We start from the raw sequence: 16,681 nt of genomic DNA, 5'->3' as shown, positions 1-16,681 counted from the left end.
TGATATTGTACAGTATTACTATATTACTACATTGCCATACTGTATTTAGAATATCAAACAATAGAGTAAAAATATACACCATCTTTGTAATAATAGGATAAGAATTGTAATTTCCTTATTAAATTATTATTTATAATAATTTCCTTATTATGGTTAATGCATGTTACTGCAATGGCAGAGGGCTTGGATAAGGCTGAGGACATTGTATGTGTCCCACATCCACCATCAATGTTTTGTTATAAAGAGAATATATAAATTTGCCTTAGAGAATGTAATAATAAAATTTTTGTAACCATTTGTAATTTTTTTTCGATTACCACAATTTTTGAACAAAAAATCACAAATTCTAAACAATATACCTAGTAGCAAGGTAGAAAAAAGGACATTGCCCAAGTTAAATTCAGATTAAGTACATTCCCTTGTGTATTATTAAAGAAATTACGATCTCAAAAATGCACATTCAAACTATGAAAGAATCACATAGTTTATTTAATGAGTGTAAATATTTATATAAAAAAAGGTGACACATGTACCTAGTTTTAAAAGATTTAATTCTTTATGGATTTTTTAATACACATAAATTTTAATTTCTATTAGAAAATATGTTAAATATTTACAAAAAAAATTCTTGTAATTTAACTAATGTGCCATGTAAAAAAAATTACATTAAATATCACACAACAATTGCACATTCAAAATGAATTCAAATTCAATAGGATAATTATTTCCAATAAAGAAATAGATTTAAAACCTTTAAATTGAAAATTAGTCAATATATGGTTTTAAAATTTTGTCATAAAATAATAGGAAGGTAATTAAATTTTAATACCTAAAATTGGTATAGAAACAGTATTAATATTTGTTAAAATAGTAAAACTGTGTGTATTTAAATTTTATTCATATAGTTTGATTTATTTATGCAGCATGTTCTTCAGGGTCAGTCCAAACAAATGTACCAAGTATTTAGTTTTAATTTTATATGTGTATATTAATAAATAGAAAAATATTAGTGCTTAAAAAATCTAATTTTGGAAATACACTACTCAATTTGCGCTGTATCAATAATAATAATAATTCTATTTTGTATGTGGGAGATAAACTCTGAACAATATCCAGTGAAGATATTTTATCGGCTTTTGAAAATTGGTGCACAATTTTCCTGAACAAAATTTACTCTAACAAACTTTACTATATCAACAAAAATAGCCATTTTTTTTTAGAAGCGAACTCTGTCTATGTAAACAAAAAAAGCCATACCAGCAAGCAAAAACCACATATAATTTTAATTAAAAAGAACTCTAAGACTACATTAAAAATTTACAAACAATCTTTGGAAAGTTCAAATTAATCGATAAATGAATCTATAGTGTAGGCGATTTCGAATACCAACGGTGTATAAAGCTAAGATAATATTGGGGCAAAATGAAAGGAAAAAAATATTCTTTGCTTTAAATTCATGAGAGTTCAAATAACAACAAAGTGCTTTTTTGACTTTCAATGTTACAGGAATCAAAGCTTTGGAAATTACAAAGATGGGACTCATGAATATTGCTGCAAGTTAGAAAGTTATGTAAACTTTGATTTCCTCATCTTAAATTCATTTAATAATTCTGGTTATTTCAGTAATTTATTTTTTAATAAAATATACGAATTTTAAATTAAATTGGATTAATGTTAACATTCGTGTTTATAGTTTCTAAAGAACAATCTTAATTTACAAACTTTTACCCCTGTGCGGGTTGAGGTTCGAACAAAATTTTGCGCTACTGTCTGTGCTGTCATGTCTGGAATTGGTACGGCTTCTGGCCATCTCGTGAACCTATCTATCATTGTTAAACAATAATAGTTTCCTTGAGAAGGAGGTAGAGGGCCTACAAGGTCCAGGTGCACATGTTCGAACCTCTGTGATTGGTCTACAAATTTTCCTACTGGGGTTTTAGTATGGCGAATTACCTTCGATTTTTGACACGGGATGCAATGCTTAGCCCAATTGTTGCAGTCTTTTCGAATGGAAGGCCAAATAAAATGCGATCGGATTAATTTTGAAGTGCTGCGAATGCTAGGATGAGATAAATTATGAAGTGATGCAAAAATTTGTAGACGAAATGATTCAGGAATATAAGGTCGGGCTGTACCTGTTGATACATCACAATAAATGGGAGTTTTGCAATTTGCAAAAGCAATTCTTTTAAATTGTAATGTTTCAGAATTATCGATTAAATTTTTTAATTCAGAATCAATTTGTTGTGCTTGTGCAATTTCGTTATAATCTATGGGATTTGGCATGCTTATAGCGTTTATCCTAGAAAGTGCATCTGCTAATATATTCTCAGAGCCCTTTATGTGTTGAATATCGGTAGTAAATTGGGATATAAAGTCTAATTGTCTAGCCTGTCTCGGAGAGCATTTGTCTAAGCGTTGTTGGAAAGCGTATGTTAATGGCTTATGATCCGTAAACAAAGAGAAATTTCTAGCTTCAAACATATGCCTAAAGTGTTTGATGGCAACATAAGCTGCTAATAACTCTCTGTCGTAAGCGCTATAGTTTCTTTCTGCTGGGGAGAGTTTCCGAGAAAAGAATGCGAGTGGTTGCAATTCTTCATCAACTAATTGAGACAATGTCCCTCCGATTGCAAAGTCTGAAGCGTCGACTTGTAAAATTAATGTGGCATCTGGTTTTGGATGTGCTAACAAAACAGCATTTGCAATTAATTGTTTACAATTTTGGAATTCTTCTTCCGCTTTATCTGACCAGTCCAATTTCGTTTTATCATTCTTTTTCGCGCCTTTTAAATATGAAGTTAAATGTACCTGATGTTTTGCTATGTTCGGTAAAAATCTACGGAAAAAATTTAAAAAACCTAAAAATCTTTGAAGATCTTTAACTGTTTTTGGTTGTGGATATTTAAGAATTGGTTGGACTTTATCGGGTAAAGGTTTAGTTCCCGAACTAGTAATTAAATGACCTAAGAAAGGTATTTCTGAGACGCCAAATATGCATTTTGAAACATTTATGGTTAGTCCATATGTATTTAATCTCTCTAGTACGATTCGTAAATGAGCTTTATGCTCTTCTTGGCTGGAACTAAATATTAAAATATCATCCAAATAAACATAGCAAAATTTAATGTCTCCCAGGATTTCATTCATGAATCGCTGAAAAGTTTGTGCTGCCCCACATAGTCCAAAATTTAAGAATGGGAATTCAAACAGTCCAAATGGTGTACAAACTGCGGTTTTTTGTATATGATCCGGATGCACTGGTATGTGAAAATAAGCACGGACTATATCAAGTTTTGAAAAAATGTTTTTCCCGTGGAGTGCATTGGAAAAATCCTGGATATGGGGTATGGGATAAAGGTCCGGTACAGTACAGGCATTCAATCTCCTATAATCACCAACAGGACGAATGCTGCCTGAGCTTTTGGTAACGACATGAAGGGGAGATGACCAAGATGATTTTGATGGTCGGCATATGCCTTGATCCATCATGAATTGAAACTCTTTTTTGACGGCGTCATACATTTCTGGATTTAGCCTTCTAGGTTTATTATGGAAAGGCGCACCGGTTGTTTCAATAAAATGTACCGTATTATGTTTAACAGGTTTTAACCCAAATGCTAATTTTGTTAATTCTGGGAATTCTTCCAAAATTTTATGGTATATTGATTCACCAGAAATAAGTTTTAGAGACGCATAATCTGTTGATTTTGAAATTATTCCGGGTTGGGTAAATTTAGTTACATTATCAATAAATTTGCGTCCTTTGAGATCTATTAATAGGTCAAAGATTTGTAAAAAATCCGCCCCTATTATGGGAACAGGCACATTAGCAATTAAAAATTTCCATGGGAAATTTCGCCTGAGACCTAAGTCCACATTTAATAATTTAGATCCATAAGTATAAATTTTGGAGTTGTTAGCTGCAAAAAGTTGCAGAGAATCAGGCTTTAGATTTTTTCGGTTTTTATCGAGCGGTATGCACGAAACATCAGAGCCAGAATCTATTAAAAATTTGAAATGTGACCTCTTATCAAAAACATGCAAACGATACGATTGCGCGGCTGCCGCCGATGTAGGTTGATCGACAACCGCTATTGCGAGTTTTCCTGATCCGCTTTAGTTGAGTATGAACACTGCGATACGCACTTCAGTGCCTTTTCTTCGAAACGCGAATGATAATAACAGAATTTTCTCCCAAGATCACCGGAACGCCCACGCGAAAAACTGCGCTGTCTATTTTTCCGATGGAACGGGGCTCCGTTCCACCTGCTTACTTAAAGCGGCGATTTCGCTTCTGAGTGCAGTAAACTCATCCAGAGTGGAAGCTTTCCGCATGGCAGTACTTTCCGCGCCTCGGCTGACGGCAAAGACGCTGTTATCTGCTGAGGAAATACGGACCTTGGCAATTTTGTCGGCCATGTTGGCCAAATTGTCCAGAGGTTCAGAACTAATTGATAAAATTGCCTGCATTTCCGACGGCAGTCTTTGCAGCCACAAAGTTTTGAGAAAATCGTCTTTTATGCCTGTGCCACCACCGAGTTCAAGCGTCTTTCGGAGTAACTGCGATGGTTTATCGGCGCCTAAATGTAGTTCCGAAAGCAGTCGACGGATCTGTTCATTTTCCGACGCGGAAAATTCGGCTATAAGTCGAGTCTTTAACGCACCATATTTGTTAGTGTCGGGGGGTGCGAGTAAAATATCAGCTACCGCAGATAAAGTTTCCGGATCAATAGTTGCAATCAAATGATTGTATTTTGTAAGATCGTTAGTTATCTTAGCTAGAGCGAAATTGCTTTCTACTTGGATGAACCATAATTTTATATTGTTCCACCACAGCGGCGGTATTTTCACCGAAAGATGGGACACCTTCGACTCTGTCGGAGCGTCAGCATTGACAGTTTCGTTTTCAGTATTAAGCATTTTTGGTTACTCGATGTGGAAAACCGATAATTTTTACAATATTTACGAGTATCAGAAAAAGTTATGATTATTTAAAAATACATTTTTTTTTTAAATTTAGGAGTTAAGAATCATAACAATAAACATGGTAACCAAAACGAAAGTAATAAGAAATTAATACTTCGAATACGATAAATAACACAAAAATTAATACTGAATATAAATAATACGATTTCTTAGCCAAAATAATGGGGAAATGAAATATTCACCAATCACAGAGAAATGAAAAGAAAATTCGAACACATACCTGGTCCTTGATGCATTACTTCTCGGCATAATAATCCAAAATAATCCATTACGAAAAGTAATTGAGAAGCTCAATCACCAAAATCTGATTTGAGCATATTTTAGAAATTTTGTGGCTGGACTTCGCAAATTTTAGAAGAGTAAAAACGAAAGTACCGGGTCACCAGTTTGGTGCGTGGTTTAACACGAATTGCCAAATTTACTTTAAATAAAGTATTATAACATTTTTACTTAATGAAAACTGCCAGCCATGTAGATAACAAAAATAAATTTTAATTACAAATTAAATTGACAAATATAGATATATGATGATACATTGGCCGTAATTCCATCGACCCGCACGAGGCAGAAGTTCGGAGCAAGCCGGCGAAGGCAGGAAGTGAGTCACTCGTATTTGTTGGAGAGCAAAGTTCATCTCCATAGGTATGATTGATGTTTATCGCCAGCTGGCGAAACAAACAGTCATTTATCGCCTGTTTGGCCGCTGCACCCCAAAGCTACATCCAAGATATTATTTGTGAATTTGTTTTATTATTATGCAATTATTATTAACAAGCGCAAGCCTTTTTTTTTAATCAATGGATTTGAACAATTTCCGTTTCATAGTGTTATAAAAGTTCAGTGATTGTCCAAACACAAATTTCGAATAGTAAAAAAGTATGGATATTTTCGAGGTTTATTCATTTAAATTATCTTCTTTACTATCACTTTAATTAATAATGAAATTATTAATTAAAGTGAATTTCATTTATTAATTCTTTAATTAATAAATGAAAATGTTCTCTTACATTAAAACTTAAAGGCCCGCCTCAGAGCGGTACAGCTCATTTATAATTAATTTCGTGTAAGACAGAGATGCAAAAGTAAGTTGGAATAAAGAAAAACAAACCTATAAATTCTAAGTTTTAAATTTTTTTAAAAAAATTCGTTTCGTGGAATTAAAGAAACTTTTTTTACATTTTTTAGAGTTTTTGAAAAGACGCAGAAGGATTTCTGATTGAAAGAGTTCTTCGAAATAAAATCTGAAACTAACAAACTAAGCAACAATAATATATTCTTTTAGAAAATTCCAGAGAATTAAGTTAATACCACGATAAGGTGAGTTATGCAGCGAAACAAGGTAAATAATAAGGCTACTTATTTTACTTATTTCGCCATTGTTTGTTAATTTATTTTCATTAAGGGTTAACATATATGTTACGGCCAAAGCCCGAAGTTCGGCCAGTTCGCGAATTGGCTGGCCAATTCGCGTTTTGCAAGAAGTTTGGTCAAAGTCCGAAGTGCTTGCAATTAATATTGTATATTCTACTTTGGTTGGCCATTTCGAGAAATGGCTGGGAATCCTTGGCCAAAGCCCGATGTGGCAATCTATACTTATAAATAAAGCTCAATATGTGTGTGTGTGTGTTTTCGCTCTACAGTTCAAACCGTTTGACATACAATTATCAAATTTGGAATATATATACCTTGGAGGTCGGGAATATGCACCTTGAAGCGATTCTTTAAAATTTTTAATTAGAATTTTAATTAATTAAAAATTAAGCGTAATTTCGGCGTTTTGTCGCTATTATTTCAGAAAATATTACAGCACAAAATCGATTTTTGCATCAAATTAAAGCTCAAAAAATTATCTTTTTAATGATACCAATGTTTTAATTTATAAATTATGCTTAGATCTGTAACGAATTTTTAAAGAAATATTTTAACCATATTTTTCAATAATATATTTCGCTCAAAATAAAAATAAAATTTAATCTAAACGAGCATGTCAAATTAAAAAAAAAATTGGCTTTTTTCAATGTTTTCCATCACATTTGTAGAAATTTAAATTAAAAAATAAATTAACTATTATTGCAAATTTAATAAATAAAATTGTAATTTTCGGCAGGTGTCTGTATAAAATGAAAAAAAAAATATGAAATAAGATATTTTCTGAAAAGTAAAAGGAGGAAAAGTTTTCTGTGAGCTTTGACAATACCTATATTATTAATTCAATAAAACAATTTAATTTAAGGCAAACATGGTTTAATATACTTAGGATAATCATTCTAATCAGCTAATTTGGGGCATACATTTGCTATAAAATGAATCTAATGGAATGGAGAAAATGGTCTAAAGGAACTAAATAATTATATTTAATGTAACTTTAGTCAATAAATGCTCCGGTGAATTTTAAATTTTTATATAGGTCCTCTGCCCTTTGAATCATATTTAACAAAATATTCTTGAGACACCAATATTTTAAATAAAAATTGCTGAACTCCAATCAACTAAATCAATCACTAAAACTGACTGATTTATGAAATTTCAATATCACTTTTCTATAAAAACTGGCTATTTTAGACTACTTCACCGACTGTCTCAATGAAGATACGCTTATCTTCTGCCAAGGTTTCTCGACAGTGATTGGCCTGTGATTATAAAATTGTTGACTGTTCTAAAACTGATACATAAAAACTTCATAAATCGGTCAGATTTATCGCAGAAGATAGGGATGTTTATTTATTTATTTAAAAGTTGAAGTGTCAAGAGTATTTCGCAGAATAAGACTGTAAAATTTAAAATTCCTAATTTTTTCATAAGTTTATTTATTGACTGAAATAAAATAAAATATTTTTATTTGCATCATTTAAATCTTTTGAAAGTAAAAAATTAATGTTACGATGAATCAGAGAAATTTTTGTTGAATAATTCTTTAAGATATTATATAAATTATTCTGCAGTGCACATATAAATTCACTGCCGAACGATTCTGATTTCAATTTTCATATTTAAAAAAAAAGACATGGTTAGCTTCAGTATAAAAAGCTTTTATATTGATTGTAGTTTAACATTTCCACTTTAATTTAAAGTAGAAATTTTATGGATGCTGATAAAACATTAGAGAAAGTGATAAGTAGTACAATGAACAGAACTGTTTAAGGCCTACATAAAAGTATGATTGAATCATATAACTACCAAAATATGAAGCTCAAAAATCTTTTGCAGAAAAAGCTACTAAGAGAACAAGTTACATTAATTGAAAATGTTAGCGATCATTAATACTGCGAACCGGCTGGTCGCCAAAGGCGACTAGTATTAAATAAATATAATGACATTTATGTATAAAATATAAATAAGGACATGTTGTAGGGGAAATTCGACAGATGGCGCCAACAAAGAAATGTCTTTAAATGATATTAACAACAAAACTATTTTTCCTTCATATTTGTTTTAATTAGCCCTTATATCTGCTATTTGCCTTTGCAAAAATCTGGGATCTGGGATCTTTAACATTAGGTCCATGGAGCAGAAAAAAACTAATGATCATCCTTAAAGGTACTTGAAAATTGAGTATTCAATTTGCCTTCGTATTCATACACGATACGCAACGCCTTTGCTCAAGATATAATTCGTTCACTTTGAAGGGCGTAAATCTAATCTTCACGCTATCATGTTGTTACAGCATATACGTTCACTGAATAATTTCTATTATGACTTTAATATGAGAACAGAATAACACGAGATCATATTTTTATATATTAAAAGCCTATTTTTAACTCAGAGGTGTCACTTATATTTGAACTCGTTTTTGAAACAATTGTACTTAAAAAAAACAGTACACAGTAGTACTCATTTTTAAATAATTGATTTTTAATAGTGTGTAAAACAATCTGCTCTTGGTTCCTTTCTTCCTACTTTGGCCGATCGTCCCAACCCACTTCGCGAATTGGCCAGCCAAAGCCCGAAATCAAGAAAAGATCGGACATTGTCCGGTAAGTTTACAGCAACGTTGGCCAGTTCGCGAACTGGCCGATTTCGGGCTTTGGCCGTAACATATATATATTTTTTTTTAATTCAACAGAAAAAAAAATTTCTCTGAATTTTATAAGAGATTTATAGAGATTATTTATCGATAGTTCTTTTAATACTTTTTTAAACCTCTTTCTCAAAGTATTTTTTTAAATAATCTTATAAAAGAAAGTATTAAATCTCAATTTATAAGAAATGCAAATTACCAGGTTGTGTTTGATTGGCTCAATTGATCGACAAGCTATTTCAGTTTAAAACTCTTTCAAGAGAAATTTTTCATAAAATTCAAATTAGTAATAATAAATGATAGAGAATTTTTTTAAATATATAAACAGGGCCCGACTTAACTTAATTGGGGCCAGGGGCAAAAACTTCTTTGCCTCCCCTTCCTCTGCTTCACTACTTCAGTAATGAAGAACCGAACTTTATGGAACTTTTCCCCGCATTATAAGAAGAAAATTGATTAAAACCTAAAATAGCTATAAAGTCCCCCCTCCTCCAATGATCAGACGAAATATCGTTCTGTCCATTTTATTGATTTTCTGACAATTTTTTTTAAAAAAATGCTCATTAAAGAAGGAAACGTAAAATAAACTTTCTATTCGATTTGAGGGCCCCCTCTGATGTGGGGTCCCGGGGCATCTGTCCCGAATGCCACTGCCTTAATCAGGCTCTGTCTATCCTGTGATGATCTTCTATAAGCATTCGTACTTAATGTGCCATCTATTCACAATATAGAGAAATAAAAACACAAAATTTGGAGAAAGTATAAATTGAAATGACAATTTTTATTTCATTTTTTTTTTTAAGAAAACACTTTATTTGTACTTAATAAAACGTTTTAAAATTATGTGTGTAATGGAAATAATAGTTATTTGAAACAAATGTTTAAAAATAATAATAAAAAACATATTTATAATCCAAAAAATTGTTGTTAATAAATATCTAACATTTGTGACTTTAGATAGTGGTTTCAAATTAACAGTTTTTCAAATATTTATCATCCCTGATGATGATGACAAAAATATTTCTCTTCCTTCATAATAATATCAAAAATATTTATTATTGAAAAAATCGCTGCAAATTTTATTCCTAATTTGTTGAAAATAATTCAACTAATGAAACCGAAACAAACTAAAAGTTCACTGAAACTGTAACCTTCTTTTGTATTTATTGTTTTCCTATCAAAATTTACCGCAATTTTGACAACTGACAAAAGAGATTGTACCACAATTTGTATGCGAAATTCGGTTAACATTGTGAGATCCGAATACCATGTCTTTGTCTGTAATTATTTACTCTTGAAAAATTATGCTAATACGCCAACATAAAGCTTTTTATGTCAGGTTGGCAGTTTTATTCTTAATTACATCTACAGCTCTATTATATTATGTAGCAATTAAAAAAGAAACACAATATTTAAAACCACGTTCCTTAAAAAGGTATACAAAACAAAATAAAGTAAAAATTTCTGATAAGCTACAGAATTCTACAGTGTTAAATATGATAAAGACATCTCCATTTCGTAGAAAAAGGCTAGAAAAATATGATGGTAAAATTTACAGGTAAGGTTTATTTATTTCTTAGTAATATTTTCATGGTTTTTACCATTTGAATTTTAAGGTTTCTTTTATTTTTTTTTTTTACATTTTGATGCTAGCATATTTTGTATGGTTCTCCGTAATTAGAAATATTTGTTTATTGTTAAAGTGAAAATATGAGGGAATTTGTATAACTGTATATATCCGATCTGTGTAAATTTTGACTTATATTTTTAAAGTTTTCTTTTGTTTACAGTTTTGAACTGGGTTCTTTCATCTGTTAAACTTCAGTTAGCTACATTAACTAATAAGGAAAAAAATCATTATGTTATTATTATGGTGTATTAAAAAATGGTTTTTTTGCAAAAAGCCTGAAAATTATTAAATTTTAACCTTTTAAATGCATTATTTTTGTAACTAGAATCATTTGGCAAATTCAAATTTTCTTTGTAAATTTTTGTTTTGTATTTAATTCTTTTATAGATCTTAAAATTACTTTGATGATTCTCAGTTCTTAACATTCCAAACTTTCAAAACTATAACAAAAATCAAAGTTCATTCTAGTATAGACAGGACTTACACTAATTATCTTAGCCTGTTTATCATTTATTCTTACTTTTAAGATACATTATTTTATTTGTATTCACAATGTTTTTTAATATCTGATTAAATTTCTGACATTTTTTCACTGAAAATGAGCATTTTAATGTTTCGTTGTTTTTAGGAAGAGAAATGTTTTGCTATTAATTTTTAAGCCAGATCTTTATTTAACTGTCAAGTGTCCTGCATTATATCCAAAGTTAATTATGTGTTCCTGAAATCAGTCTTAAAAAAATATTTGGAAATTACTTATGAAATTATTAAGTCTCTCTTACTACTGCTTACAAATTCCTTTGATAGTTAAAGCAGGGTTGTCACATGAAGCATTAAAAAAAATTTATAGGAAGTCAGGAAGAGTGGGAAATATTTCACAAAAAAAAAAAAAAAAAGAAAGAAAGAAAGAAAAGAAAAATTATTCACCAGTTTAGTTTTACTAAGAACACAGTTTATAAAAATCTAGCCGCATGTTTTTTAATTTATTTTTTAAAAAATACAAAAACGGTAAAATATAAACATTTAGCTTTTATTTGCATAGTTAAAAATTGTAACATTTTTGTCCCACATCTTTCTTATATGAGAGAGGTATGGGACTCATATAAGAGAGAAATGGGACAAAGTTTGAGAAAATTAAAATTAACAGATATCTTACTATATCCTTTTCATTGGGTGATTTATGTATTTGAACATGCCGAAAAGAGCTGAATTTGAAATCTTTATTGGTGGAATATATGTGGAAATTTTATTTGCAGTTACTATTTTAAAATTTTTAAGTTTATTTTCTTTTAAAGTTTTCCATATTATTATATTCATACAACCAATATTCAACCATCTATTTTCACAAAATGTTAATAGTAAAAATTTATTATTTTAATTCTTTAAAGATTTTCATATTACTATATTCATGTAATCTGGATTCAACTATCTACAAACTATTTATACAAAGTTTTGTTAGTAAAAAATTCCAGCGTAAGTTGTTAATCTCCACCTGCTTTTTCCAAGTGTGATTTTTTGAATGCATAGAAGCACTGACCACAGATTGATTAGAAGCATCATGTATTTTTATCATGTTTCAACAGTTCCTCTAAATATCTTTGGAAACAATGCCTTTAATATATGTTTTTCTTCTACATATCTTTATAATATCTACTTATTTTATGACAATTTTCTCTTTATATGATCTTTGAATTAATAATCAATTACTTTTCAAAAGTTCTTTGTTGCTTTCAAGTTGAGAGATCAGCGGTGACTGCAGTCATTTAATGCTTTGTGAAGTATCGATAACTAAAAAAGCTATGCTGGAGTCACCTTTGGAGTCATTGTTAAGTTGAAGGATAAAATATGTTACTATGTCATATTATGCATATTAAAAACGTACTAAAACATTGCCACATATGTGCAGTTGCAGGGGGGGGGAAAAAGTATCCACCCAACTTTATTCTGGCATTTTTTATCATACAGTCATAAAAAGGATATAATTTGAAAGGAATTAATATATTCTTAAAGGTTTTTGAATCAAAAGTTTTATAAGTGGCTATCTGTATATTGAAACAAGAACAAACTTCAAAATTTCCAGAAGCAAGATCATTTTTTCTCATCAAATTTTAAACTACATCAAAAGTATTTCCCAGGAACCAAATTTTATTAATCTAGGTCTATGCATTTCAAAATTATGAGTTAACAACATTTTAAACTACTAATTTTAAAATAAAATTTTGAACTTTTATTCACATTTTTAAAAATAATATAGTTATTGACCTAAACGTTTTTTTGCTGTGAAATTATAAGGTATTCAACACATTTTGCATACATATTAATCATTAAAAAGTACTTTTCTATATGTGAGTATTCAAAATTAGAGTTTAAAAAGGTCATTTTATGGGGGCATGTAAAATTTCAGCCCATTTCTACTAATAGCTTTTCTGTTACATTAAGTTTTCTGTTTTGTCTCTAAAACAATGCATGTAATGGTATATTCGCAAATTTCAATATGTCAGTATTATTTTATTTGGCAGTCAAATATAACTGATTATAAATTTCATAAATCAAATGTCATTTTCCATGTTGTTGTAATGTAAAAGTATACATCAGCAACAGACAAATGAAATCAAAGTTTTTTTTAAAAAAAAAAAATGCTTTCCTTTACAATAATATGTTATTATTAGTCACTGCTTTTAAATGTGGAGGATAGGTTCTTTCCTTGTAGTTTTTACTTTTGGGCTCACATAATGTCACCTACAGAATATAAGAAATTACTGAAAAATGGAAATTTTATTTCCTAGTAAATACTTTATAGGGTTGTAACTATTTAAATTTAGGAACATATTAACCTTATTATTTATATCTATAATTAGTGCATGACAAACAGACTATGGTCTGTTTTAATTAAATTTATTGAAATATGTTTATACTCTTGATATTTCTTCTATTGCATATAATCATAAATGGAGTAAAAAATTCAGGTATCAAAACATTATTGGATAGTGCATTTTGTATTCATTTTTTGGGTGCAAAATATATCATACATTTATTCCCTACACATGCAAAAACAAAGAATTTCAAATAATTTTAATGATTCATATATTAATTAAAATTTTAATTTACCACTATTTTTATCTGTGTAAAATTATGCAGTTTTTGCTGAATAAATGAATCAAAAGATAGAAGCAGATCAAATAAAATTTTAAAACAATAAATTTCAGTTTACTTCAGTATCAAAATGAATACACTTTTTGGAAATAAGGGAAATAGAATTTATCTTGATAAGCAAAAAATAATTTATGACAAGAAATTATGTAAAGTTTTGGATAAAACTCTTTTTTAATTTAGTACTTTTTTTTTAAAGATTTTATACTTAAAAAGAAAACTAGAAATTGCAAGAGACTTTTTTATTAAATATTTGCAGTTATTTTTTATTTGGACTCAAATATATCAAAAATCTTAATTTGACAAATACTTCTATTGCAATACTTTAAAGCTTATCCTTTTGGATAGAATTTAAAACTTTAAGAAGAGATGCAAAGATTGCACACATTCTAATATAAATTTTTGATTATTAAACTGGATACTTCTTAAAGACATTCTATGGATTAATTACTCTCATGATTATAAAAATAAAATAATTATTCTTTTTAATTATATAAATTATAATTATTTCTATAATTATATCTGCTTTTAAATTTCTATTCATATCAGCAAAATATTGGATGAATAATAGTTTTAAAAAATGCAACAAGAATGGAAATTAAAGATATGTAGAATAAATAAATGAATGAGCATTTAAAATGATGATCTGTGATTTATATTCCTTGTCTGTGACAATCATGTACCCTGTATACATGTCATTATATTATAATTCCTTTATAATCAAAATGTGCTTGTTTGAACTGAAAGTTGCCAGTGAAGCATGGGGGGGGGGAACTGATTTATATTTATCAATGAATAAGAGACAATGCTTTTTTCATGTGCTCGTAAAATAAAGTGGTGTATCATATTTATGAGTAGTAATCAATGACGAAGAATAATATATACTTATAAAGAAATGCAGAAATAAAGCAAAAAAAAAAAAGAATAAAGATGAGTTAATTGTTTTTCTCTCTATTGGGAAAATATTAATTTTAACACTAAAATTAATTTTTCTTTTAAACAAAAATAATATGTATTCAGTTTTATTTCTTTCGCACACACAACAAAATTTTCCATTTTGATGCTATCAGCATAATGATGATTCAGGCTCAGATGTAATTTAAGCAAACATTTCAATGCTGTTGAATATTTCTTTACAGAAAAGAATGAAATTTGTTCCAGAAATTTCCATGGTAATTATTTTAACATTCACGATGTAACAGTCAAATTTAACATGTAGATTCTAACTTCCCCAATGCTTTTAAAGTGTCACAAAAATAAAAAATACTCTTACTTGATGTCAAGAAAATATATAAATCTTATACATTTAAATATGGGAACAGCCAATTAACAGAAAAATGTCAAATCTCACAATGAAATCATGATATATTAACCAAAATGCATACTCTAGATGATTTTTCCATGCAGATTTTATTAATGACATCAAAAAAGCATGTTGCCTTAGAAAGTTTTAAAGTTTGTACAATTTTAAATGTGTACACAATTCCCTATCAACATTTTAGGAACATCAACTTTTAATCTGCATTATTAGTTTTAAAGTAGTATTTTTAGTTTTCATATACAATGATCAGCAGCAGAATAAAGTTTGGGTGGGTTCCCCCTCCCCCCACGAAACTGTACATATTACTATTTTGAGTTTATCAACCTCAAAAAAATCTATGTACTTCCACATTATCACTTTCCCATTGCCATTTTTAATAATTGAGCATATATTTTTAAATTTCTTGAGGTGATGTGCCTATTCCTCCAGACCATGGTATTATAATGGTTTACCACTATAGTTTTTTTTTTTTTTTTTTTTTTGACTGAAAATTAAGAAGTTCTTCTATTGAAATCTTTTCTTAACAAGTAAGATCTCAACTTCTAACTTTTGCAAACTTAGAGCTTCTTCATTCCAGTACATTTATTATCCAGGTTATCCTGTCAATTGTTCCCTGTTTAAATGGATATTTGATTTATAACTACTAAATTAAGTTGATATCATAACTACAGAAAAGTGAGTATAATATCCTAACTTAATCGTCATGATTTGGGGCAAAATAACACTTTGAGGTGGATCATACTCAACAATATAGTTTTGGGTACATATATTTTCTGAAAAGGTTTGGATGTCAATAAGAAGCACCAGATTGGTCAGGAATAAGGTGTTTGGGACTAAACTGTGCCTTTATACATCTTATGACTTTATTTTAAATGCAAAATTGTAGCTGATATTTTCAAACTTTAGTTAATCAATTTCATAGGAAATAAAAGGAAATATTAGTAGTATATAAATGCCTGTTCTGGCACACCTTAAGAGCCATCAATAATTTTAAAATAACCTCAAAATTTAGAGCAAAAATAGTGTAAAAAGGCCATAATTAGCACACCTTAAAATCCATCAATAATTTTAAAATAACCTCAAAATTTAGAGCAAAAATAGTATATAAATGCCTGTTCTGGCACACCTTAAGAGCCATCAATAATTTTAAAATAACCTCAAAATTTAGAGCAAAAATAGTGTAAAAAGGCCATAATTAGCACACCTTAAAAACCATCAATAATTTAAAAATAACCTCAAAATTTAGAGCAAAAATAGTGTAAAAAGGTCATAATTAGCACACCAAATAACATCAATAATTTAAAGTATCAAGTCAAAATTTAGAGCAAAAATAGTGTAAAAAGGGCATAATTAGCACACCTTAAAAATCCATCAAATAACATCAAAATTTAGAGCAAAAATAGTGTAAAAAGGGCATAATTAGCACACCTTAAAAATCCATCAAATAACCTCAAAATTTAGAGCAAAAATAACATTAACAAATAACATCAATAATTTAAAGTATCAAGTCAAAATTTAGAGCAAAAATAGTGTAAAAAGGTCATAATTAGCACACCAAATAACATCAATAATTTAA

At 29.1% G+C, this 16,681-nt stretch overlaps 1 protein-coding gene across 1 annotated transcript in view; it reads left to right on the top strand.

Moving 5' to 3' along the window:
* The first annotated feature begins 10,181 nt into the window (after positions 1-10,181).
* Positions 10,182-16,681, top strand: part of LOC129958863 (glucoside xylosyltransferase 1-like) — a 42,964-nt gene continuing 36,464 nt past the window's right edge. Inside the window, exon 1 of the mRNA XM_056071584.1 lies at positions 10,182-10,565. Within this exon, the coding sequence (XP_055927559.1) occupies positions 10,312-10,565 (254 nt within the window). The 5' untranslated portion in view covers positions 10,182-10,311. The remainder of the gene's footprint in view (positions 10,566-16,681) is intronic.

Source organism: Argiope bruennichi, chromosome X1 (assembly GCF_947563725.1).
Source record: "Argiope bruennichi chromosome X1, qqArgBrue1.1, whole genome shotgun sequence".
Classification (NCBI taxonomy): domain Eukaryota; kingdom Metazoa; phylum Arthropoda; class Arachnida; order Araneae; family Araneidae; genus Argiope; species Argiope bruennichi.
Note: the sequence above shows the minus strand (reverse complement) of the source record. Positions and strands in the feature narration are given on the sequence as shown.